This window comes from Musca autumnalis, unplaced genomic scaffold, assembly GCF_047663935.1.
Source record: "Musca autumnalis isolate F117 unplaced genomic scaffold, ASM4766393v1 scaffold_5, whole genome shotgun sequence".
In the NCBI taxonomy this organism is placed as follows: domain Eukaryota; kingdom Metazoa; phylum Arthropoda; class Insecta; order Diptera; family Muscidae; genus Musca; species Musca autumnalis.
Genome location: NW_027412088.1, coordinates 93,731,414 through 93,758,943, shown reverse-complemented (window position 1 = coordinate 93,758,943; position 27,530 = coordinate 93,731,414). Strand labels below are relative to the sequence as shown.

Below are 27,530 nucleotides of genomic sequence, written 5' to 3'. Positions count from 1 at the left end.
CTACTTCACTATCCCCACTATGCATTTACTTGGAAGACTTGAATAAATAACATTTTCCATACATACTAAGTAACAATGTAAAATAAATTATCTTAATATCACTTAAGCAGACAATTATAAAATAATAACAACAACAAACTTACCTGCAGCCAATTGACCATTTTCCAAACAATCAGCATCATTGCCGAAACCAAGATGACGCATATCAGCCAAACATTTATCTTGCAAACCCTTAAAACGACCAATTGCATAGGTCAACAGATACGATAAGTGAATATAGAGTTCCTTAACTTCCAAATAGTTTTTAGCCTGTTTATAGGCATTCGAGTTGGTTAATGTTTGAACTTTGTTCGTAAGATGTGTACAAATTTCCATGGCATTGAACACTTGCTCTTGCAGTTGAGTACGTGCCTGACCTATGGGACTGTCGGGGAAAATGTGACGTACCATAACCGGACGTATGGGTTGTCCTGGTGGCATTTGCTGTTGGACATTAGCAACTTGGGGTTGGGCTTGTATTTGACCATTTATAGCCTGTAATGGTGTTGGACCATTGTGACCAGCAACAGCATTGATTGTTGTCGAACCAATAACATTATTATGATAGCGTACCACCTGCGGTTGACCAGGTGGTGTTTGAATTACATTTGGTCCTGGATATGGATGTGCGGTAATTTGCACTGGCCTAGATGCAATAGTTTGTGGTACAACTCGCTGTTGTTGTTGCATTTGTTGCCAATTATTTGTGGGTGCGGGATTAGCACCTGGTGGTGGACCTTGCCTCTTCACCTGTATAAGTTTGCCATTGGGCAAACGGAAAGTTTCCTGTTGTGCGGCAGAATTTAAGTCAATGCGATAGCCGTTAATGGTGTGATACACCGGGGTTGTGCTTCCGCCTGGAGCTGGTGTTCGGGGACCAATAACAGTGCGCCGCACAATTGGTGGCTGTGCAGTTGGCCGCAATTTAATGGCAGTATTTCTAAGTAACAAAGGGGGTGGTACAGAAGATTTCGGTGTTGACGATTGGTTTATGTTGGCACCACCACCATAGCTGCTTGGTGATTGTTGTATGGATATAATTCTTGGCGATGGACCCGACGACGATGGTGATGGCATTGGCCGCTGCTGGGGTGTGGAACTATTGTTTTTCTGTGTCACCGTAATTTGGCAATCCGGCTCCAACATGCTTAACAGGTCCGGTGTACAAACCACTTCATCATTGTTTTTAGATCTTTTGGCATTGGGCTGCTGGGGTGAGGGTGTGGTAGCATGTTTTGCAGCCTTCTTTGCCGAACCTGAAGAGCTACCCTGGCTACGTTTGGATTGAACTGAATCTAAACTTTCCATAGAATCTGACATATTGCCACATTTGGCTTTGGCCAAACGACAACATTTACTGCGATCTCGTCTTAACCATTGATTCAATTCTGGTTCACTTAAATTCATGCCATAAGCTTCCCTGTAAAAAACGATTAGCGGGGGATTAATAAAATCACAAAACTGTAAATTTCCTTTTAAACTTACTTCTTTTGCTGTTCAATGTAGTTCATGAGAGCCCAATGCTGTGCCCTCAATGGCCATAGTATTTTCGGTGCACAACTGAAACAATTCCAATTCTCATTCTGTTCAATATCTGCCACCACGCCACGTGATAAATTCTTTACAATGCACGATTTGCAAAATACATAGGGGCAACTGGAACAGCAATACACTTCACCACCTTGACCACACCAACGACAATATAGCTCTGAGCCATCTTCACCCTTACTAAATTCCCCGCTATTATAGAAATCGTGGCATTTCAAGCAGTGTGTAACACGTAGAATGGGATGCATTTTAATTCCAGTCTCCTGTATGGGAGCTGTACCAATGTGTGTCTTACATACTGTACAATGAACTTTGCGATCACGTACAATATCCACTGTTGGATAGGCTTTGAGATAAAAACGCTTTTCCTCTTCTGAGATGCTCGGATGGAATTCATAATTAGAAGCTGTAAAAGAAGAATATACATTTTGTTAGTAAAAAGCAAAGGATTAATTTTTTTAATTGGCTTATTATAAATTCGGAACAGATTTTTACAAGAAAGTAGGATTTTTAATTTTTAAATTTATTTAACACTTATTTGAACACCGACATAATTTTATTCCTGCTAATCCTATGCAGAGCGTATGACTGAAGCACATTTGTACAACATATACGTTCAATGTATGCTTCAGTTCAAATATTTGGAAGATCGGGAAGAAATTCCCTTTACAAAACTTTGAAAGCCCCTATCGATCATTAAGATACGAGAGGCGAAAGTACTACCAACAATTTATGAGCATTTCCGCCTTACCGACCACCAACACAGCTTCCGAGGTGGAAGGAATACGGTCACAGCACTCTGTAAGTTAGCCTCTAAAATAACCGAAGGTTTTAACAGCAAAAGGCCTCATAAAAGAATAATCCTTGTGGCATTGGATTTGTCGAAAGCGTTAAACACAGTTATTCATACCACTATTTTAAAGGAGGTTATGGAGACAACGCTTACTAACGACATCAATAGATCGTGGACTTACTACTTGGACAACCCTATGAGGAATTTGGGCAACACAGATCCCCCAGGGAAAAATATGCAAGGAGTTGTTCTTTCTCATCTACTGTTTGTTTTTGTCCAAAGCCATCTAGTGTCCTAGTGTTATGTCAACTGGCAGAGAAAAAAAGGATCAAGAAAATAATGTAAATAACTGTCGCTTTTCCAATATTCCGGCGAACATTATACAGCTACCATAATAACACCTTCGACAAAAGAGTGGCAAATCAGAGAAACTACATCCAGACCTTAGAATTGAATAATATCCCCCAATATCCCATAACCCCTGATGATATAGAACAGGCAATGAAGCAGGTCCATACATCGGTGGTAGACCGCCACCCATTAGCGAAGATGAAAATATACACTCATTTTTTTAAAGTTGTCGCCAAATTCTACCGATGGCAACAGTCAACTTTTATTAGGACTTTTCATTCACAATTTTACGTTTTCAGTTTTACGATTTTTGTCGGTAACCAAAAAGAAAGTTACAGAATTCCAATACTGATCGGTATTATCACAACATTGATCTGTATTGCTATTTTCTAACTAATTTTTTAAGTTAACGACAACAAGTAAAAAAGTATCAGTCGGCTTTGCCGACAGAAGTATACCCTCAGCCTGTGTATAATGAAACAATTTAGGGGGTTTTAAAAATTTTGGGCGTTTGGACCGACAAAAATGTTGATTAGGATTAAAGATCAAAAGTCTAAAAGCAATGGGTCGACATTGACCGTTATAGAAGTGGATCTCCAGCCACAACATATGGTGCCATAGGGGGTTTTTACACTCTTCGGGCTGTTTGCTCAAGAAGTATGGACTTGCCCCTAAAAAACTTTTACCATCGTAATAGAGGTAGCGAATACAAGTTGCTTCAACAAAAATCAACGTGATTCGATTGCAGGTCTTAAAGTGAACATTTCCGAAATTTTGTGTGGGAGGTACCGGATGGAGTGGACAAATATAGACCATATTTGAACCTGATCTATATCTGGAAGATATATTAGCATGTGTAAAGTATAGACCAATTCGCCCACTCCCTTCACCACTCCCACTCCCTTACCGCACGAACAATTTTTCCGAACATTTTTGAACTTTTGTGGGGGAGGTACCTGAAGCAGTGGACCGGTATGGCTTATCTTCAAACTTAAACTAAGTTTGCACAAAATATTATGAAGGCCACATTTTGGACCGAAACGGCAGATCCGTTCGAGAGTTATCTTACGCTCCAACCACCTCAAACGGTGTCATAGGGGTTTTTTTTGCAACTTTCATGCTATTTTCTCAGGAAGTATGGACTTGCCCCTAATGAAACTTGTACCGTCGTATGGGGGGTAGTGAATACAAGTTGCTAAAACACAAATCAAAGCGATTCGAGAGATGGCCCTAAACTGAACTTTTCCGAAAAAAAAAAAAACCTGATCTAAGTCTGGTACACGCTCCACGATGGGCAAAGTATGGACCAAATCGGTTACTCCCTTCAAGAGTTATCGTGCGCACAAATTTTCCGAACATTTTCGAACTTTTGTGAGGGAGGTACCGGAAGGAGTGGACCGATATAGCTCATCTTCGAACTTAAACTAAGTTTGGGCAAAATATTACGAAAGCCAAAATTTTAACCGAATCGGTTCATCCGTTCGAGAGTTATCGTGCGCTCCAGCCAGCCAGACAGGCAGACAGACAGACGGACGGACATTGCTCAATCGACTCCAAATTGTCTGAAACACATTTCGTCCAAACATACTTGGGGTCTAAAACCATTATTTCGATGAGGCCCATTTTGCACGTATGAAAGTGTATATACACTCGTTAGCATAAATGCTGAGGGTATAAAAATCGGTGGCATTAAACACACAAAATTATGAATTAAAAATTCAAATAAGAAGTAAAAAAGTATTAGTCGGCTTGGCCGACAGTACAAGGTTTGGACCAAATCGGTTTCACTCTTCGAGGATTATCTTACGTATTAACCACTTTATTTGGCGCCGGCAGGCTTTTTTGGAGCTTTTGGGCCATTATCTCAAGAAGGACTTGCCCCTGAAAAAACATGTACCGTCGTAATAGGGAAAGCGAATACAAGTTGTTACAACAAAAATCAAAGGGATTCGAACTCCAAATTTTTGACCATTTATCGTGTGCCACTACACCTGGTGCTATGGCGGTATTTTAAACCTTTCGGACTATTTTCTCAGGAAGTATGGACTTTCCCCTGAGAAAACGTGTACTGTCGTAATGGAAGCAGCGAATACAAGTTGTTACAAAAAGAAGCAAAACTATTTGAAAGTAGGCACTGCACTCTACACAAATTTTGTGTGGAAAGTACATGAAGGAGTGGACCTATATAGTCCATATTCAAACCTGATCTTGTCCCGTAGAGATATTACGATACGAAAAGTATGGACCAAATCGGTTTCTCCCTTCAAGAATTATCGTGCACACAATTTAGGAGGTACCTGAAGGAATGGATCGTTATGGCCTAGCTTTGAACTTAAACTAAGTTTGGACAAAATATTATGAACGCAAAATTTTGGACCAAATCTGTTCATTCGCTCGAGAGATATCGTGCGCACCAGCCAGACAGAAGGACGGACATGGCTAAATCGACTCCAAATTGTGTGAAACGCATTTCGTCCCAACATACTTGTGGTCTAAAACCATTATTTTGATGAGTCACATTTTGCTCATATGCAAGTGTATATACCCTCGTTAGCATAAATGCTGAGGGTATAAAAGCGGTAGAACTTAACGACTACTTTTTATTAGTCGCTTATTTAATGAATACAATAATTACGTGAATTAAAAGCTTTTTAATTTTTCTGTTTTTTTTTTTTTAACAGTAACTAAAAATTAAGTTGGAGAATCGCACTATTGGTATCTCCAGTTACTTAAGAAGTTACTTCTCTTTTCTAAACCCTGACATCTCAGATGTATGCCCAAATTGTGGATAGACATCGCACATTAGAAGACACCTTTTCGCATGCCCAACAAACCTCAGACCTGCAGTGAGACATTCTCTGACATTTGTCACCGACAAAAATCGGTATATTTGAAAGAATATTTGAATAAAAGTTAACAACACTGTTGGGACTACCTAGCCACAACTTTATTTTGGTCGCTAACATACCGACAAATTTCGTTAATTACCGAAATTGTAACTATTTTAACTTTACCGATCTTTGTCGGTATCCAAAATATGCGTTACAGAATCCCACTACCATTCGCACCCAGTCGAAGCAGCCCGCTTCCTTGGACTGGATTTGGAAGCTTAAATGTTATTTTTAATTTTCTCTCTCTTCTTCCCTATTTTTCTTTCAATCCACGATACATGCCAAACCTGTAGATGCTACAACAACAACTGCTTCACTTGTCATCTTTAAGTTCGCAAATTTGGATTAGATTTTGGATTTTTAAAATTAGGTCTATGATCTATATCACGTTATTGTCTCATATTTTGTTGACCATATGTGCCACTTGCCTACACAATATGTTCGGAAGCACTTTGTGTGCGATGAGTAGGAAATTTATACCACTATAATTGTCTATTTTTACATTACTGCATTTCTCTAGCCAAAATTGCAATTTTTAATATTTAGCTTCCGGTCATTTACCGCATACATTTTATTTGAGATCTGTCGCGCCTTGAACCGAATTGGCACGAAACTCTGAACCAATTTCTGATAAAAAGTTGTTTCTAAAACTAAAATTAAGAGTACGTTTATACTTGCTTTTATCATCATGATTTTGGCTTTATCTTAACTTGGTTGACAAATGTTTTCATACATTATAGGTACGTCAAATGAAATCGAGATAAACCAGTTATCATGATAATAATGGTTAGTGTAACCACGATCTATATTATAAATTCTAGGAAAGTTCCACTTTTTTGGATCATGTACAGTTAACCCACTTAGCGCCGAGAATTTTTTTTGCGAGAAAACTTAAAATTTTTAATGAAATTTATATTTTTGAGACTTTTTAAGCATTTTTTAACAAATAACTTTTTTCTCTAAAACGTAAAGTTTTCCTGCAATCTGGCCTTCTTTTAAAAGTTCCAAAAACTTTGGAGCGTAATAGGCCGTTTATATATAACAAGGTTAACCCAGTGGGTCTGGGTTTCAAATGTCATTTCCATTGTATATACTTCAAACAAATCCTCATAAAGAAGGTTAACCCTGCAAAAAACTATAATATAAACGCCGTATAATATAGGTGTGTCCTTACATGCCAATCCCTTGGTTTTTGATTGAGAAAATACTCTTACTATATTCCTAACAAATCCCTGACTTTATATGATTCTAACATTTTTGAATAAATTTTTATCGCATATTTAAATTTTTCATCAAAAGTCGAAAATTACGAAAAAGTCGATTTTTTTGAATAGCTTGGGTGTTTGGCCAATTGCGTGGAAATGCGTAGGTCAAATGAAGCGTTATCAGCGTGAACTTACAGATAACAGACAATACTATAACAAAATGCAAAAAAACCCACAAAAATATTCGAAAAAACCAGCGTTTTACGTCAATTTTTGCAACCATTTTTTGTGGCGTTTAAACGACCAGTGGCTTTATCTGGGTTAAAGTGCACACGCGGATAATTTTGCCATATCTGTTACCCAAGGGCTACACGTTTTCCCCGCCAGGGTTAACAATATAGACGCGATGCGGGGGCTTAGTCCATGCGAATGTCCATACTTTCCGAAATGTGCCCATAAAAGTTGGATAAGTTTGTTATGTTTATCTCATTAATGATTTTATCTCTTAATATATTTATAATTCATGGAGTCCAATCAAATGCTGAAGAAAGATCGGATCTTTCATTGGAACCAATGCAAAAGATCTAGAGAAATCATGGCATCCTGGTATCAAACCACTTCCATAAAGTATTGCGGTTTATTTTATGTTCATTAGGTCTTCTATGTTATGCTTTAGTCGATTTTAGATACTACGTTTCTCAGTTTTATTTTCCCCTCAACTCTCTCACCTATAAAATAGGAACTGCGAAATTATTATTACTCTTGGTCAATTTTTAATTCATTCATTTTTACCTTAAAAAAATTTAAATGAAAAAGCAAACTACCTACATTTGATGATCCAATAACAACTATCAAGATCAACAGGTTCAAACAATTCAACTATCTCCCTCTCTCACACAGAAAACAAGAATCAGCTGTTTTGTTCTAAAACACGTTACACCTATTAATTGAATCTTGTATTAAAAGAAAATTAGTTCTTGGGGCATGGTTCAACAAGCTTTTAACCGCCATATTAGTAGATACAAATTCAAAGCTTTTTTATTTCAAAAAGAAAATGTTTTATCGTAAAGCTTTTGCAAAACTTATGGCAAGTGATAATTGGGTACAGGAATTATGGCAAGTGCTACAAATACAACTCTGCAATGTTATGAAGGTGGTTGTCTAGGCTAAGCTATAAATTTTGAATTCGCCGGTAGAATGAATTTGCATTTAAAGCAAATTCATAATACGCCAGATTTTTTACAAAATGGCAGGCAAGGCACAAATTCGCCTTAAACAAAAAGACAAACGAAAAACCTCACAAGAAATATTACAAAAATAAAAACCAAAAATTGGAAACTTTTCTTCAACAAAGTAATTAAAATTTCTTGAAATTTACAATTTTTGGCGCAATTTATATTTGTATGAAAACAGACACAGTCACACACACTCATATAAACGGACAAACCTTTATTGCTATCGGCCACATTTATTTCGGAGCTGGAGCCAGCTGCCGCCGCTGTTGGTTCACTCATAATTTGTTAGAATTCTTAAAAACTAGACGGACACAACTATATTCAGAAATTGTATCTTCAACACGTTTAGTTGGTTTCTTTTTAAACAAATTATTTAATTTTTGCTGTTTTTACTTTTTTTCTGTCCGTCCGTCAACAACAAAAAAAAAAGTTTCCCTTTGCCTTTTGCTTGCTTCTTCTTTACATTTGACAAACCGACCCAACAAGATATCGCACAAACACACACTGTTGCTTATTTTTGCACTTTTATTCACATAATATGATAGACTTTTTTGGATTATCAATAATTTTATCCAATTTGTTTTAAATTATTCCACTGAAAATTAATTTTTTCTTTTCCAAAAACGTTCTTCTTTCTCACTTATAGATGGACGCAACAAAAATGTACTGATGGTGTCTGTCTCTCGTGTCGTTGTTGTCGTCATATGCGAAAAAATTTCTATGTGAACCACACACAAAATATTCATCAATATGGCGGACGCTTCGTTTTTGTTCGTGCCATTCGAATTTTGTATGTGGAAAATAGTTTACGAGCAAAAGAGAGCCAGTTTATTTTGTAGACAGAGAGGGAGAAGAGAGAGGAGTACTAGAAATGTGTGGTCGGTCTGCGTCGTGTCAAACAAGTCGTCGCCATCTTGGTTCAAGAATCGTAAAATCGTTTGTTGTAAAACACAAATATCGAAAGATGTTTCTAGGTTATACAAAGGTAAGGTAAAGGGCCAAAGTTGTAATTAAAGGACTTACTAAATTAAATTTTGGTAATTATAGGGTACTTTGGTGGAAATTATATGGGTTTTGGTGATCTTTAGCATAATTTTAGGAAAATAAAAAATTAAAATAAAAAATAGCTCTCAGAATTATATTAATAAGTGATCGATCGAGTGAATACAAATCCCATAGGCTATAGGTACTGATATTTATAAGTTCCTAGAAACTTATTCTGAACCAAAAAATACATCATCCATTGTCTGTGGCACCAGTTTATACCACAAACTTTATGGAAATAGTCAAAATGGGATAAAACCGGAACCGGGACCATTAATTACGAAAATGTTTAAGGGAATTTTGCGCCTATGCTCCTTTGCCTATGATACAACATTACAAACATTACAGTAAAATTGCATAACACAATTGACCAAAGATCCAAATTTGTGAAATCGGACGGTTTCAGCATATGTACTATATCAAAACGTGGACCAATATAGCACAAGCTTAAGCACAATGCAAGGTGCAATATTCTACTATAGTTTTTAAGACATACTAAGATCGATAAATCTTTTGCTGGTGTTTAAAAATTCAAAAACCTACAGCTTTCAATCCAGAAAGTCTTAAAAATACAACCCTGAATGTGGATGTACGAATGTACAGTGAAGCATTTTATTGACGACACAAACGAGATACCAATGCTAATTGATAGCTATAACAGGTTTCACTGTTAATAATTTGAAGAACATTCTCATCAATAAAGCCAAGTTCGCATATTCAAAATTAACTGATTTATCTTTTAAATGTTATATGAAAATATCTTTATATTATATCATCATTAAATATAAAATAAGTATGTAAATACAACAAGAAGACATGAAGTGTGACATAACGGTTTATTTTGATGAAAAAGTTGATAAAATAATGGGGGATTTTTACAGTGAGTGGAGTTGATTATTATGTATCATTTTTTAATAAAAAGTGAAAATCTCAAAATTTTGAATTACTAGCCTTTAGTTGAACTGGTGCGATATTGAATACATTGAACAGCTGAGGCCACCGGGGAACTCATTGGTCGCACACACACACATACATTTTTAAGAAATACGAAAGAAGATGAGATGAAGTGGGAGAATATGGAAAAATTGTTCTCATTCCTCACCCTTCTTTCCGAACTCTCATCTCTACCATATGAAACTTTTCGTATGTGACATTTATTTACTGTTTTGTACCAAAAAATACAACTCTGTTCATCTAAATCCAGAAGACAAAGTGCCATGGCAACATATCAAGTTTCTTTTGTTACGTGGGACACAGCGGCTGACTTCCGTATCGTCAATTGCTTTACAAATGACAAGTAACATACAATGTTTTTTTGTTTCTTATTGCCGCAGGTAAAAAGCAAACAAGTATCACTTTGTTTTTTTTTTGATGCATTGTGATTTTGATAATTTTGTAATTAAACCAAAAAATATATAATTAAAATGGATGATTCGCGAAGGTAACTATATGTATATAAGCAATAAGGCGGCCATCAGACCATCTGCTTTTTCACATGTATGTTGTCACTTTGTACTAATATACAGAACAGCTGAAGTCATAAATGTGAAAAAGCAAATGGTCTGATGACGGCCCAAGTAATAGCAATTATGTACAAAAATTTTGTTTTTTTATTTACAGTGATTACACTGTGCAACATTTTAGAGCCAATCGCGTGCAAACAGCTTCAGTCCAGAATTTTATGAAAGTAGAGGACCAATAGGCAAAAACCATATTTGGGTTTTGTTTTCTTAGATCGGGTTCGGTTTTTATGGCCTCATCTAAACATGGTTATAGATCGAATTTTTAAAACAAATTGGGGCTGTATCTCTGAAACCAATACGAATCTTGTTTTGACACCTGCAGCAAACTTGTAGATAAGAGCAAGAAGAAAATATTTGGAGGAATAGTGAACTCGAAAAACTGCATTTATTGCCTCAAATTTTATAATATATCTAAAAATTCTATAATTTGTGTATATTTAGCAGCGTATTTCCCAAAATATTAAATCCTTCTTAATGTTACCTTTTGGGAAAATATTCTCTGGAATGTAATACACAACTCTTCAGAACATTATATTGTTGTAAAATGCCTTTATCGCCTTGTTTATAGCAAATTTTTCAACAACAATTTGATAAATATTTCAATAATTCATTGAAATCCCCAACATGAGAATAAACAGCCTGTGTGAACATTGTTTGAAATAAGTTTTGTCAAAGGTATGTTATGAAATACCCCTTTAACAACTTGAAATAACAATTTTAGAGGTTCAAAATGTTCTGAAGAATTGATGGTTACAATATTTGGAACATGTTTAGAGTGGTTACTTGTTTCAACTTCCAACAGTTTAGTTGTTACTGACCAGAATATCAGAAATTATGTAAACTTTTCTATATTTTAATGAGTTTGATGCGCTAGATGCAGCTTTTCCTAGTTCATCTGTTTGACACATAAGTTCTACTAATTTAGGGCTACAATATTGCTGAAGACTGCAAAGCAAAATTCTTATTAGCTTCGGAGATAAAGGTCCGATCACTGGAAAAAAGGCCATTTTAGGGCGGTTTAGATGAGGCCATAAAATCTAAACCCGATCTAAGAACACAAAACCCAATTAAGGTTTTTGTAGTCTCAATATGTACTTTCAGAAAATGCCCATTAGAAGTTGTTTGCATTTCCAGTGTTGCACAGTGTTATAGATGGAGATTCGAGCAAAAAAAATATTATATATCACTTCCCAGAAGTTACATGTCTTTGGAGTCTTTCTGCGTTGCAAATGTTCTAAAACATTTCTTTTTATTGTGTTTGTCACACTCATTAAATTTTTACTGGAGGTTCCATTCACGCAGTGCGATAAATTTAAAAAATTTCAAACGAAATTTGTGCGGCCGGCCGCGTTCTTCATGTTTGTTTTCCCTAATAACATCTATCAGCTGTTCCACATCGTCAATGCAAACAATGTTCACAGTTACATTGTTGTGTACAATGCATGAGTGTGCAACTGAAATATTTTAACTACGTTTACAAAACACAAAGCAATTGACAATACGGAAGTCAGCCAGCATTAAAGCTGTAAAAATGCAAACACAATGAAATTCGTCGCTTACTTCACGCTTAATTTCATGTAAAAGAATAAAGGGGAAAGCTGTGCATAAATATCTAAAGAGCAGACCGTTTAAAACTGAGCGTCGTTGTGTGCAACACAAAGAGAAATAGAACAAGAGACATTTTTAGCCGTCAATACCAAACGGAAAATTTTACCCAAACGTTGGATGTTCTTAAGGTGCACACACAATGAGAAATTCAGGCTTATCCAATCCGCATTTTATGTTAAAGAATAAAGAAAAACAAGATCGCATTTTAATTAGGTAGAACCTCCCCTTTATTCTTTTACATTAAATTAAGCGTGAAGTAAAGGTAGAAACACAATGAAATACGCCGCTTTTTCACGCTCAGTTTCATGTAAAAGACTAAAGGCCAAGTACTACCTAATTCAAATGAATTAGGCAGCATTTGAATTAGGTAGTACTTGGCCTTTAATCTTTTACATAAAACTGAGCGTGAAACAATCGGCGTATTTCATTCTGTTCACACCTTAAGTGACGAATTTCAGCGTGTTTGCACCTTTACAGCTTTAATGGAGTGTCCATGGCAGAACTACCAGGTAGTGGTATCACACCAGCTGATCGAATATGAAAAGTCAAATCCCTTTATAAAAAAATTATTTTTGTTGCAATTTCCCCAACAACATAAAAAAAGTTTTGACATAACATATTCAAAATTTTACGATGCCACTACCTGGGTAATTGTGCCATGGCAGTGTCCCACGTAACCATGGTACAAATACACAGGTAGCCGCATTGGCAACTGTTGGTAACATAAGATGTCAAAATTTGATATTAATTCAATGCAATTGACACATTATGTTACCATCAGCTGGCATGATAATGCTACCTGTATTATTGTACCATGCACATAACAAAAGAAACTTGATATGTTGCCATGACACTTTGTCGTCTAGATTTAGATGAACAGAGTTGTATTTTTTTTGGTACAAAACAGTAAATAAATAACACATACGAAAAGTTTCATATTGAAGAGATGAGAGTTCGGAAAGAAGGTTGAGGAATGAGAATAATTTTTCCATATTCTCCCACATCCTCTCATCTTCTTTTCGGATTTTTTAAAAATTTATAGCTCTGTTCCTTTACGTGCAAGAATCTTCAATTTTTACCCGAAAAGTGTTCCTTTTCTTGATGTTAGCATACAATTGTTATTATATTACCATTTTTAAAAGTAAAGGAACAGACCATATGTGTGTGACCAACGAGTTTGCCGGTGACCTCAGCTGTTCAATGTATTCAATATCGCACCAGTTCAACAAAAGGCTAGTAATTGACAATGTTGAGATTTTTACTTTTTATTAAAAAATGATACATAATGATCAACTCCACCCACTGTAAAAATCCCCGATTATTTTGTCTACTCTTTCATCAAAATAACCGTTGTCACACTTCGTGTCTTCAGAGTTACTACTTATGCCTCAACAGTTTTTTGTCTCTACTAAAAAATAGAACATTTTGAGTTATTAACCTCTTGTTGAACAGGTGATGACGATTAATTGTATTGTTGTATTTTTAAGATTTTCTTGATTGAAAGCTGTAGGTTTTTGAATTTTTAAACACCAGCAAAGGATTTATCAATCGCAGTATGTCTTAATAACTAGACTGCGGAATCCTATGCAAATGCATATATAGTTAGGATGGTCGTAGGGAAAATCTGATTAGACAGAAACTCGTTTTATTAAAAAGTAAAACGAATTAGGCCCAGAAATTTTTGCATATTTTGCATTTTTTGCATATCGTGCATATTTTGACATATTTTTACATATCTGCATAAAATGAGTATATGCAAAACCATATGCAAAAATATATTAAAGGATTTGTGGTCTAAATACCCCACCGAAATGGCTGAAATTTGGTATTAAGTCTTAGTTAGGGGTATGCAACTTTACAACTGAAATCTGTCCGCATAGGTCCACGTTCTTCGGTATTTTGAAAGTTGTAGCCTCAATATCCCACCGAAATTACTGAAAATTGGTATTGAGTCTTCCTTGGGGGTAAAAAACTTTCCACCTAAAATTTGTCGGTTTAGGTTCAGACCTGCATATAGCCCCCATAGAACTATACCTCCCTATTTTAGTTATTTTTAAGGTTGTGGCTTCAATATTCCTCTGAAATGACTGAAATTTGGCATTTTGTCTTCGTTGTAGGTATAAAACTTTCCACCTGAAATTTGTCGGTATAAGTCCACGTCTTCATTTAGCCCCCATAGAACGGTACCTCCCAATTTTCGGTATTTTTGAAGGTTGTGGCCTCAATATCCCACCGAAATGACTGAAATTCGGCATTTTGTCTTCGTTGTGGGTATAAAACTTTCCACCTGAAATTTGTCGGTATAGGTCCACGTCTTCATATAGCCCCCATAGAACGGTACCTCAGGATTTCTCATATTTTGAAGGTTGTGCCCTCAATATCCCTCCGAAATGGCTGAAATTTGTTATTAAGTCTTCCTTGGGGGTAAAAAAACTTTCCACCTAAAATTTGTCGGTTTAGGTTCAGGCCTTCATATAGCTCCCATAGAACTGTACCTCCCTATATTCGGTATTTTGAAGGTTGTGGCCTCAATACTCCACCGAAATTACTGAAATTTGGCATTTTGTCTTCGTTGTGGGTATAAAACTTTCCACCTGAAATTTGTCGGTATAAGTCCACGTCTTCATAAAAAAACTTTCCACCTAAAATTTGTCGGTTTAGGTTCAGGCCTTTTTATAGCCCCCATAGAACTGTACCTCCCGATATTCGGTATTTTGTAGGTTGTGGCCTCAATATTCCACCGAAATTACTGAAATTTGGCATTTTGTCTTCGTTGTGGGTATAAAACTTTCCACCTGAAATATGTCGGTATAAGACCACGTCTTCATATAGTCCCCCTGAAACGGTACCTCCGTTCTGGTATTTTGAAGGTTGTGCCTTCAATATCCCTCCGAAATGGCTGGAATTTGGTATTAAGTCTTCCTTGGGGGTAAAAAACTTTCCACCTAAAACTTGTTGGTTTCGGTTCAGGCCTTCATATAGAAAATTGTCGGTTTATGTTCATGCCTTCATATAGCCCCCATAGAACGATACCTCCCGATTTTCGGTGTTTTGAAGGTTGTGGCTGTGGTTATACATTTCTCTATTTTATTGACTTGTCTGAAGAGAATTTAAAACAGAAAAATTGTACATGCAAACATTTTTATACCTATTATTCAAATATTTGTTGCATAAGAAAATATGTAAAATGCATAAATTTTGCATATGTCATATGTTTCGATTGCAATGTAATCAGAAACCAAAAATATGCCCAGTCCCAAAATTTGACATTAATCGGACCAAAAATAGGGATTGCATAAAATTCCGCTGTCTATTAATAGCTGTGTTCCTTTACTTACCTGAGGTTACCATTTGTTACCATTTTTAACCTGCAGAGGGTTCCCTAACCCCGAAAAGTGGCAAAGCTGGAAGCAATTTTTAAGAGAGTGAGAGGGGAGAGAGAGCGAAAATGGCTTTCTCTTCTACCACAGGCTACCAGCAAAATTTCTGCAGGTAGAAAATGGCAGAACTGATTTTTCGACTTTTGTTTGACGATTATTTCACAAAATGGACGAAAAACCGAAGAAAAAGTCGAACACTGACAACACTAAATTAAAACTGTGAAATAAAAGACGAAAATTGATTTTTTATGTTTTTTTCTGACATTGCTGCCGGATCTACCATTTTTCCGTTCCTTTACTTTTCTGGTAAAAATGTTCATGAGAGAGCAATTTTGAACAATTTTGACACTTTTCTCTTTTACCACTCTTACCATTAAAAAAGTAAAGGAACAAAGCTAATAACTATTATGGTAAAAATACACAGGTAACCGCATCGGCAATTGTTGGTAACATAAGATGTCAAAATTATTATTGTACCATGATAACTATAGTAGAATCGTGGCACAATTACCAAGGTAGTAGTAGCACACCAGCTGTTCGAATATGAAGTGTCAAATCCCTTTATAAAAAAATGTTTTTGTTCACAAATTTGGATCTTTGGTCAATTGTGTTATGCAATTTTTTGTTATTTTTGTTGCATTATAGGCAACGGAATATATATATGTAGGTGCAAAATTCACTTAAAAATTTTCCTTATTAATGGTCCCGGTTTTATCCCATTTTGACTTCCAATAATTGTGTGGTATAAACTGGTGCCACAGTCAATGGATGATGTATGTTTTGGTTCTGAATAAGTCTCTAGGAACTTATAAATATCAGTACCTATAGCCTATCGGATTGGTATTCACTCGATCGATTACTTATTAATATAATTCTGAGACCTATTTTTTATTTTCTAAAAATTATGCTTAAGATCCACCAAGGTACCCTATAATGACCAACATTTAATTTAGTATTTAGTGCCCCTTTACCTTACCTTTGTATAACCTAGAAACATCTTTCGATATATGTGTTTTACAAGAAGAGATTTTACGATTCTTGAACCAAGGTGGCGACGGCTTGTTTGACAACGACACGACGCAGACCGACCACATATTTCTAGTACTCCTCTCTCTTCTCCCTCTCTGTCTACAAAATAAACTGACTCTCTTTTGCTCGTATAGTATTTTCCACATACAAAATTCGAATGACACGAACAAAAACGAAGCATCCGCCATATTGATGAATATTTGGTAACTTAAGGTGAGAACACAATGAGAAATTCATCCTTTTCCAAGCCTGAATTTGTGTAAAGGAACAAAGAAATCCAAAATCGCATTTGAATTAGGTAGTACCTGTCTTTATTAATTTACTTGAAATTGAGCGTGAAGCCAGACACAAAAGTCATTGTGTTTCTACCTTTAAATGAAGAGAAAACTTGCCGCAAGGAAAATCGCCTAATGTAAATCGGGACTAATGTCAACTACGAAAAAAAAATCCTCTTGGGAATTTGGAACATTTTCAATTGGCCTGTTCCCGTACTTTATAAAGTGGTAAAAGTCGTAAACGATTTTCATATAAATTTTGTGTACGGGAACGCAAAATGTGTAAAAGTGGTAAAAATTGTAAAAACTTTTTAGTTCTGGAACAGAGCTATTGACTTTAAATATCGTGTCCAAAAACATGTCGAGCTCAAATTGATTTTGCCAGCTGCCATACGCTGAAATTCAAGTAACCACAAATGTCATTCAGTGTTGTACATTTTAGGTCGGTCTCGTTTCAATGTGAATTTCTCTAAAAAATGCAAAAACTACAAAGACATAAATACAACTAAGACTTGACAAAATGCATGCAACAAAAAAATGTTTACGAAACTTTGTATAGAAACATTACCCTTAACAGGTTGCAGTTAATTCAAAATCGCAACCAAGGAGGAACATTTCATGTAATGGTATCAGAAACGAAATTTATGAATTCAAGGATCTATTCAAGAATAATTCTATGTCAATTGGATCGGTAAATTCGGTTAAATACGTAAAAATGTATAAAAGAAAAAAATGTTATATCACCATATGGTGATATAACATTATGTTAAATTCAAAGGCCATTCACTGAAGAATGATAGCAAACAAAATGTCTTATCTTGTTGTATTTATGTCTTTGAAAACTATCAGTATCCGCAAAAACATAACAGCTGATAAAAATCCGGTATAAACAACCGATTGATGTACGGAAAAAGAGGAACCATTTAGAAAAAAATTGTGTGGTGAAATTAAAAGGCAAAGCAAAAATAAAAGCAGCGTTGACAGCAAAAGAAAGCCAGCAAATCATGTCTGCGACGGATTTTTATGGCTGGGATTTATTGTTTAAAACAATTGCCACACAAATCAGCAAAAAGGATGACTTGCTAATTGCATTGGTGCATTTTGTGTTGACAAAAAATTCCCAATTCCGATGCATTGGACTGGGTGACGATGTAAGTATCGAAACGAATATTATTGGTTATCATTTTTAAAAAACTTCTTTTTTCACAGAAAACTTTAACTCAAGAGGATGAAGAATCTGGTTCTGAACTTTTACCCGATAATTGGAATGACGATGAGAATAACTATGCCTTACGTTATGTACACAACAAAGAGTTGTACTTATTGTTGGGTTTACGTACGGAGGGCTCCTTAATAATAACTTTAATGGATGTCAAATCGCACAAAGTATCTAATATTTGCTTTAATGCTGATGAATCTGTTAAGGAGCTAAAAGGAAGCCTCACAAAAATGATACCAACAGCATCGCAGTTATCAGATCGTATTCGTAAGGAGCTATTGGAACCGGTAAGATATTATACCTACTAGCTTTGATGAATGTAATTGTTGGTATGGGTTTTAAAAGTTAATATTCCTTATGGCAATGGATTAAATTAAAGGTTATATTGCTTTAGAAGTTCCTGTGGTAATCACCTTCGTAATATTGCTTAAAAATTTTTGTTTAAATTGACACAAGTAAATGAATGTGAATTTGTTATGCTTTTTCACTTTAAGAGCTCTTCTTAAATAGTCATCATTTGTAGGTCCTATTGGGTTGATTACAACAATACTCATTTTATAAGTGTAGAATTGACATGTTTTAGTTTTTAGCTCTTAAATTTTTAGAAAATCAAAAAGTCTTCTGGCAAAAATAACTGAACAAATTATCCTTTGCCACCCTAGGTATTTTCTGGAACAAGCCGTGAAGTTACTACCCAAACTTCCGCACCTGCATCAACATCTAATCCCGATAATGATCCCTTGCGTGTTGGAGAGCCTAGACGACCATTTGGTGGTTTCGATCCAGATCCATTGCGTATTGGAGAACCTAGACGGCCATTTGGGGGGTATGTTATTGTGATTAGAAAATATCTTCGTATATAGTAAATTTCCTTTTTTACAGCCCACCACCATTTGGTTTCCCTGAAGTTGGTCGTGGTGATTTAGATCCTTTGGGTCGTGGTGGTCCCGGTAATCTATTTCCATTTCCCTCACACCCAGAATTTCGCATAGGACCCAATACAGGGCCACGTCCTCGCTTTGATCCATATGGACCACCAGAACGTGGTATAAGACCCAACCCCAATCCAGATCATTTCCCACCTCCTGGTGGATTTGGGGGAGATTATTATATGTGAACTGGAGGAAAAATGACAACAAAAAATGCTAATCATGCCAATTTTTTACATAATGAAACTAATGAATCTTATATATGCCGGATATATAAAAATTTGTAATCGGAAAAAGAATTTATATACTTAATGGAAAATAAATATGGGGAAATTCAAAAAATACAATGAGGTAAGAATTAATGGGGGCTTAACATTGTGTAAGTTCACCTTTATTTCTTAGGATAGAAAGAATTGTCTATAATAAGGATGTAAATATCCAAAAAGGAATAAACGGAAGGTTTTACACTTCAAAGAGTAAAGTTTAATGATGTGGAGCTCCTTCCTAGCATCAATTCCGAAAGACGTGCCGAAAATAGTACGACATCTCATGTTGAGAAGTTTTAAATGGCTGAAATACTCTGAAAATATAAGACAATATGTCGGTAATAGGAAACTAAGGAGCTTCTGTGTTAAGAAATCTTTCGTAGATGACTTAGTTACTAGTTACTTAGTAAACAGGCAAAATATTAGATATAACACCCGACTGAATATTTAGTATCTTCAGACAGGCAGGAATTGGTTGCCGACAATATTTTTGTAATAAATTTATTTAGCTGAGCTCCAGTTGAGTAGAAATACAATGCCGCTTGGAGTTGTAGTCCAGATTTCCTCCTCATGCCATAAGTGGGTCTTCATGAAGTGGAGGAGATCTTACCGGTGCATCAGAGACATCGATAAAAATTGGTGCAGAAGTTTAGGGACCACAGACAACCTCAAATGCCAAATTACAGCTAGTTCGTTCAAAAAATGTAGCTAAATGAAAAAGTTTCTTGAGCTCTTAAAATTCCAAGTGCCAAATTGAAGCCAATGTGGGTGGAAAATGTAACTAAAATCCTCAAAATACCTTAAATCGGTAGTTATATGGGGCCTATACCTAACTAAACGTGGACCAATCTTGGCATTTTTAGTGAAGAAATTTCCTGAGCTTTGGGAACCTAAAATTTCAGCTAGTTCAGTCAAAAAATGTAGCTAAAATCATCAAAATACCTTAAATCGGCTGGTACAGTTGTAAGGAGGTTATACCAAAACGTGGACATTTATAGGCCATGTTTGAACTTGACCTGCGTGTGCGTTCTATATCAATTAGTGCACACGCTAGAGCGATTATAACATGCGGACAGACGGGCATGGCTAGATCGTGTTAGAATTTTATCCTGATCAAAAATATATCTATTTTATACGGTAGCAACTGATTAGTTCGATGTGTTACAAACAGAAAAACAAACTCAATATACCCCCATACAATTTTGTACGGTATAAAAAAATCAAGACGTTGTGAGAACTGTTATAAAGCTGCATTGCTCCGTTAGAGTGTTATCATGTGCTCCAACCAGAAAGATAAACGGGCGAGCGGACATGACTTAATCGACTCTAAATTGTCTGAAACGATCTCTATGATGCACAATTTTATACCCTCCATCAACACCAAAATATCGAAATTTCCGTCGGAAAAACAGTCCATACTAGGTGTTGCTTCTTTTATACCCTCCACCATAATATGGAGGGTATAATTAAATTAGTCATTCCGTTTGTAACACATCGAAATATTCATCGGAGACCCTATAAAGTATATACATATATTTTTGATCAGCATAAAATTCTAAGTTGATTGATCTATGTCCGACCGTACGTCACTCTGTTGAAATCAAGACACAGCTCGTAATTTTTAAGATAGAGCTTTATAATTTGGTATGGAAGTTTCTATTACTCCTAGGAATGGGCTATATCGGTCCATGTTTTGATATAGAGCCCATAGGTTATTACCTCCCGATTTTCGACATTTGGATGTTTTTAGTTTAATCACATCGAGATTTCTGAAATTTAAACGGGTATATTCTGAGAGACACACTTCACCTCTCACTTTACGCCTCAAGCATTTTGTTCAACTCCATTTTTGCGAATTTCTTGGGGCTAAGATTCATTAGGTTATTTAAAAAGAAGAGTACAGCCTAATACGTCCATAAAATACACGAAAAATAAGCGTAAAGGCTGTCAAAAAATGTCCTCACACTACACGAGAGGTGCAATCCGGGATTCTCAATTGAGATGGAAAAGGAACGTCGAGGAACGGACGAAGAGAGGTATGATCGCACTCTATTCATGTAAGAATTCGATTGGGAAAAGTTGGGGATTAAATCCAGCTATTATACACTGGTTGTATAATACTGTTGTGAGACTCATCCTATCCTATGGATGTCTTGTCTGGTGGCATGCGCTTCGACATAAATCGAACTCTGGCAACAAAGATAAGGTGCAAAGGGCAGCCTCGATCCTGATAACTGGAGCTTTTAGAAGTACACCACAAGCAGCTCTGAATGCGATGCTAAACCTCTTGCCCACGAGACTTGCACCAAAGGTCAAGCAGCACGTAGTGCCCTAAGGCTACATGAATTGAATCGTTGGCGTGACAGCACCTATGGTCATGCATGCATTCTTCGGGAGCTAGGGCCAAACCTTAGCTTGAATCAGCAGGGGAAATTCAGCGACTACTTATCACCAATCCATAGATTTGATGATTTTGAGGTCGTTATCCCTAGTAGAGATGACTGGATCCGTAGTAACCCTCCTCTGGACGGTCTGGCTTTCTATACAGACGGTTCCAAGATGGAAGAAGGTACCGGAGCTGGCGTCTACTGCGAGAAGCTTTGACTCGAGTACTCATATATGTTGAACAGCGACTGTAGTCTTTTCCAAGCAGAAATCTTCGCGATCAAAATGGCCGCAGAGTTGATAAAAAGTCTGGATGCTGAAATCTTTGAACCGGTGACTATATTCGTTGATAGTCAGCCGGCTCTTAAAGCCATCAAATCCCCCAATATCAAGTCTGAGGCCGTTCTTGAGTGTAGAACTGCTTTGGCGAACCTCACCAACGCTGTCCGACTCTGCTGGGTACTGGGGTACACTGTGGCATTGTGGGAAACGAGAAGGCAGATGAACTGGCAAGACATGGATCTCAGTCAACAAGTCAAGCTATCACTGATTCTATCAAACCACCCATATGTCATGTTTTTCGGAAGGTGGAGACGTTCTTTGAAGAACAAGCCAAGGAACTATGGCATAATGAACCAAGGTGCAACGTGTCAAGGGCCATTTGGCCGAATCTTTCAACAAAGAGAACAACTTCACTTTTAAGTTTGAGTAAGTCAGAAATCAGGGTATTGACGGGAGTCATTTCCGGCCGTTGCAACATCCGAGCTTTTATCGGCAAATGGCAGGATGATGGCGTGGACTATTGCAGGCTCTGTGAAGATGAGGAGGAAACGGAGACGATCGAGCATATTTTATGTCGTTGCCCGATGTTAACTCGAAAGCGATATAGATTAACAGGAATACGCTTTCCTCCAAGCTTAACCTTCTACTCAAACATGGAACCAACAATCATAAACAACATCATCAAAAATCTGAATTGCCTGGGACGGCGCGACCCATAAGCGTAACTACTTCTCTGACAGTTTTTTCCACCATCACCAAATAAACCACCCTCTCTTTCTTTATTATATCTTCATTTTTTCTCTTTAGTAATTCATTTATTACTACTTTCCAAACCACACCCTCTTTTCTTTATTCTTCTCTCTTTTCTCTTCTCTTGTCTTTTCAGGTAATTCTTAACCTATTTTTTATGGATGATCACAATGGACCGAAAGGTCTCCGAGTGGCGTGGTCAATATATATATATTGACTACACATCCCAAACCTAACCTAACCTACACGAGAGGTGAAGTGTATCTCAAAACATACCCGAGTATTTACTCTACGCTGGAGCAACAAAACTTTCACCCAGAAATTTGTTAGTACAGGGGCTGGATTCTTGTTCTATGAAAATTTGTCCCAAATTACATTAGGCGAGTTTACTTGCGGCAATTTTTCTCGTCCCTTTTTAAACTTGCCTCTTGCGTTTATAAAAGGCAATTCTGTTCCGACAATTTTTGTTTTCAAAACAATGAAAATAATGTCAAATGCGATAAATATAAAATGAATTGCCTGAGAATTGCCGGTACGAGCAATTTTTTCCATTTCCATTCCCCTTACGTGTCTCTTCTACAAACTGGGACTTGCCGCAAGTAAACTCGCCTAATGTAAATTGGGACTAAGTCCCAATTTACATTAGGCGAGTTTACTTGCGGCAATTGTCAGTTTGTAGGTGAGAGAGGGTGCTGAGAGGCAAAGGGTTACCATATGCCTCACCTCTCTCTCCTACAAAATGACAATTGCCGCAAGTAAACTAGCCCAATGTAAATTGGGACTTTGAAATGAAAAATATTTCCTTTAGGTCGAAACCTATAACTCTGCGTGTGCGTTTAAAAAAACAAAAACAAAATACATGTATTCCAATTTGAAAGGGTTTCACCTTTTTGAACGCACACGCAACACGCAGAGCTATAGGTTTGGCCCTTATAAAAGTTTTCATTTCACATTTTCATAGAAACAGAATTGAGCCCCAGGTCTGCGTTTTGAAATAATTCCCATAAAACGGCACCTCCCGATTTTTGCTATATTGAAATTTTAACCATATTATCTAAAAAATGGCTGAAATCTGGTTTCAATATAATTTATGGTGGAGGGTATAAAAAGTTGTGTTAAGGAAATTAAAGCTGGGAATCTCAATTCTCAGTTAAATTTTCAGGTGTAGAATTATAGTGATTCTCACATATCTTGGATTACCAACTGATTAAATGATTTCATGTGGTCCTTAAAAAACTATAACATAACTTTTCATGATGGAATCTCTCAAATACAACGCCTGCATTTGAATTAAAAATGGTGACAATAGGTCTGTACGATAACTTCGCAAGTGAAAAGTACTTGCAAGTACTCAGCAAGTTCTCAATAACTTCTCTCCACTTATTTTACTCTCTCGTAGCTAAAAATTTGCAGAATGTTATCGAACGACAACTTGCAAAAACTTGCAAGATGTGACAAACAAGAAGTTTGGCGGATAAGATTTAATTTAACAATCAAAGATTGTTTACGAAAATTGTTTGATTACCCATTGCTACAAAAATAATTATCTTTCCATATCATAAAATAACGGCTGACCGTCCACATAGTGTTCCTCCTACTCCATGGATGCGCCGCTTTTTGCTGGGATTTGATACCTTAGAGATAAAACAATCATCACAAACTACAAAATAAGTCGTTTTCCATAATTTATTTAGTTATCTCTTCTCTTTTTTATCTTGTAATTATTTTAATAACCAAATATTTGCTTATATTTTTGCCAAGAATTGCAAAGGCCGCCACAAAACATTCGAATTTAAATCAGCTGATCAAACTTGCAAATTCTTACAAGGAAAATTTTGCTTGCAAAAACTTGTATGTTCTCAGTAACAAAAGTCTCCAAAATTCTCTCACAATTCTCTCCAAACTCGCTCTCTTTTACATTACAAGTTTGTTATCGAACAGCATTTTGTAAAAGTTTTTACAAATTTGTACAAACTTTTGGGTTATCGTACAGACCTAATATTAAACGGCAAGCGTTTATTTGAGAGATTCCATTATGAAACATTATTTTCTAGTATTAAGGGCATTTATAAATAAAAAAACTGTAGCTTATTTTTTAAATTCTAATTTTTTAACTTTTTAGTAAATACATTTTATGACCACTGAGAAGTCTATAACCAAATTACAGCTAATTTAGGTCGAAAATGTAGATAAAAAACTTTAAATTACCTGAAATCGAGTGGTACCGTTGTAATGGGGCTACACCAAAATCTGACCCATGTCCACAATTTTTGGTGGTGGAGTTTCTGTACAATTGGGAACTCGAAATACCAAGTTACAGCCAATTCGGACTAAAAATGAAGACAAAATCCTCAAAAAATAGGGTGGTACCGCTATATAGCCCCCATATAGCGGTACCATACCATATGAAAAAATCGACCCATATTGGTTTTGGTTTCATACCCATGCATTGTCATCCAAATCTGAAAAGTGTGAATAGTTTCAGTTCGATTGGTCAACTGCAACTGTGTGGAAAATGAGTTACTAGATTTTAACTAAACGGAGACCAAAGCAATAAAACACTGTAAAAATAAAGAAGGCCGAACCAATTTCGAGCTAGGTTGCCCTTTTTTCTTAATTCTTTTATTTTTATTATGTCACAAATGAAACAAGACAAGAAAGCTAGGCGGCGAGTATGTAGCGATGAATTAGTACCATTTACCCTACGAATTGGTTGCAATTTGTGATTCCAGAGGTTTTAAAAACATGTCTACTAAAACTTGTTTATCTAGGTTCACGTTATGGTACAGCCTCAATGAAGCGCAAAGCGTCAATTTAAAGTATTCTAAAGGTCTATATGTACCACATTTACCCAACGAATTGGTTGTAATTAGAAATTTTGTGTTTCCAGATGTTAGAAAACATTTATACCAAAAATTGTCGCAAATAAAGCAACAAAGTTTTGCACGGCCGATGCTAACCCCGTTTTTAGTGGTTAATCTTAGCATGATGTTAATTGGGAGTACATATCTTCAATGGACCCAACTCTAGTTGCTTGTAGACTGTTGGATGAGGAACTACAGCAAGTTCCGAAGTAAGAAGTAAATACGCCATTTTTGCATAAATCTAAGGCAGTATAGCGTGGAATTTTAATTTTGAAGACCAGTTGCTTACTAGGCTGCCGACAATATTATGCTATCATGAATTAGTGTTTCCCGCAATAATTTGTCTGCCCCCCCTTACAAATGTGTATAACATATTTTTCGAGACCCATTAGTGATTTCCCTTTAGCTAAGGCTATAATGTTGTTAAACTACAAAAATAAACACACTCTACAATAACTTTGTTATGTGCATATTATGCATTTTGGACTTACCATGCTCCGCCGTCCTTTCGGCTTTTTTCGGCTGTAGAAATAATGTTGGTATTGCATCCGGATTCAGCTTAGTCTTGATGTGATTGGCAAAACAATGTTCTTCGAAATGTACTTGGCACACCTTCTCATAGGAGCATTTAATTTCTCTTCCCTCCATATCTAGTTGCTTTAACCAAATATCCATAGTCTCGGTATTGAAGCTAAACAATGGCACCCCCTGCTCAGTGCAGCCTCGGACAATACAATGCCTCTGGACTGGCATTTTGATGTGGATGATATCCCTTTACTTGTTTTTAAGTTTTTTTTGTTTAGATTTCTTTACGATTTTGCATGCACGGAAAACAAAGGATAATTTACAACTTTGATTGAAGACAGACCGACTGAATGTCTACTTGGCCAAAAAAAAAAAAAAAAAACTGGCTGTTTAGTATGTATTTCCGACCCGACCGTAAACTAACAGAAAACCGGGTGACAACTTGCCGAACCACAAAATGTGAACACCCCACACCAATTTTTTGGACTTTGCTGGCTGGCAAGTGTAAACAAATGACACAAATGGCGTTAATGAAAGTAACAGTAAAATGAAGAAGAATCGGAACTTAACATGAAACGGAATTGAAAATAAGGTTACTTTATACGTGTTCCGTTTTATCGCCAGTTCGTAATCTATTTTTTTTAATAAACAATTCACAATTACTTTAGAAATAAACCGGATGCCGATATCATAGTGTTGTCACACTATTGTGAATGACTTTATTAATATATTTTCACTTACTTGAAAGAAAAATAACATTTTGGGGGAGAAATATGGAACGATATTATCCGGAACTTTGGAGGAAACCAGGTGATAATCTTTACCACTACACTTTGTGGAGAATAGCCTTCACATCGACCTTTAATATAAGTATATGGAAATGGTCTTATATTGAGAATCTTTGTAAAGAATTTATTTACTCGCTAAGGAACAATCAAAGGAAAATATTTTTTAAAAAATGTACTGAAATTTCAGTAAGAAGCAGTGTATTTATTGTAAAGGGTGTCTAAAGTTGAGATACCTATCTATTTAATTTTAATGTAGTTGAAACATAAAAATATTTTATGCCCCATGAACAGAAACAGCGTTTCATTAGTCACAATAGAAACGTTCGAATCTTCTTTCAGGGCGTCTAGAAATAAATTAGTCCCGGTCCAAAGTTCCGGTCCACACTAGAGTGATTTCATTGAAAAAATTGCATGAAATTATGCGTCTCTAGATCGACCTCCATGGTAGAGTAAAATCATAAAATTGCTGTAGTGGGGAATTCGATTTAAGAACACCTAATTCATGAAAGGTTTTAATGAAATTTACGCTAGTGTGGACCGGGACAAACTAGAGAGATTTCATTAAAAAAAATGAAATTATGCGTTTCTAGATCGAGTTCCA

General features: G+C 36.2%; 2 protein-coding genes across 5 annotated transcripts in view; one reads left to right on the top strand and one right to left on the bottom strand.

The window, feature by feature from the left end:
* Nucleotides 1-26,752, bottom strand: part of ADD1 (ADD domain-containing protein 1) — a 40,717-nt gene extending 13,965 nt beyond the window's left edge. Inside the window, exons 1-3 of one of the 4 annotated variants that reach the window (XM_073955198.1) lie at nt 26,108-26,752; nt 1,525-1,993; nt 144-1,459 (exon numbers count right to left, since the gene is read on the bottom strand). In XM_073955198.1, coding sequence (XP_073811299.1) covers nt 144-1,459; nt 1,525-1,993; nt 26,108-26,369 — 2,047 coding nt within the window. In that variant the 5' untranslated portion in view covers nt 26,370-26,752. Of the gene's footprint in view, nt 1-143; nt 1,460-1,524; nt 1,994-8,274; nt 8,979-26,107 lie in introns of those variants that run through there. The other 3 variants (XM_073955197.1, XM_073955200.1, XM_073955199.1) reach the window with 3 other exon arrangements.
* Nucleotides 17,411-19,411, top strand: PI31 (Proteasome inhibitor 31 kDa). Its single transcript, XM_073990407.1, has 4 exons — nt 17,411-18,072; nt 18,131-18,427; nt 18,803-18,966; nt 19,023-19,411. Exons 1-4 carry the CDS (start codon nt 17,926-17,928, stop codon nt 19,255-19,257), a joined length of 843 nt encoding a protein of 280 aa, XP_073846508.1. The 5' UTR covers nt 17,411-17,925; the 3' UTR covers nt 19,258-19,411.
* Nucleotides 26,753-27,530: the final 778 nt, after the last annotated feature.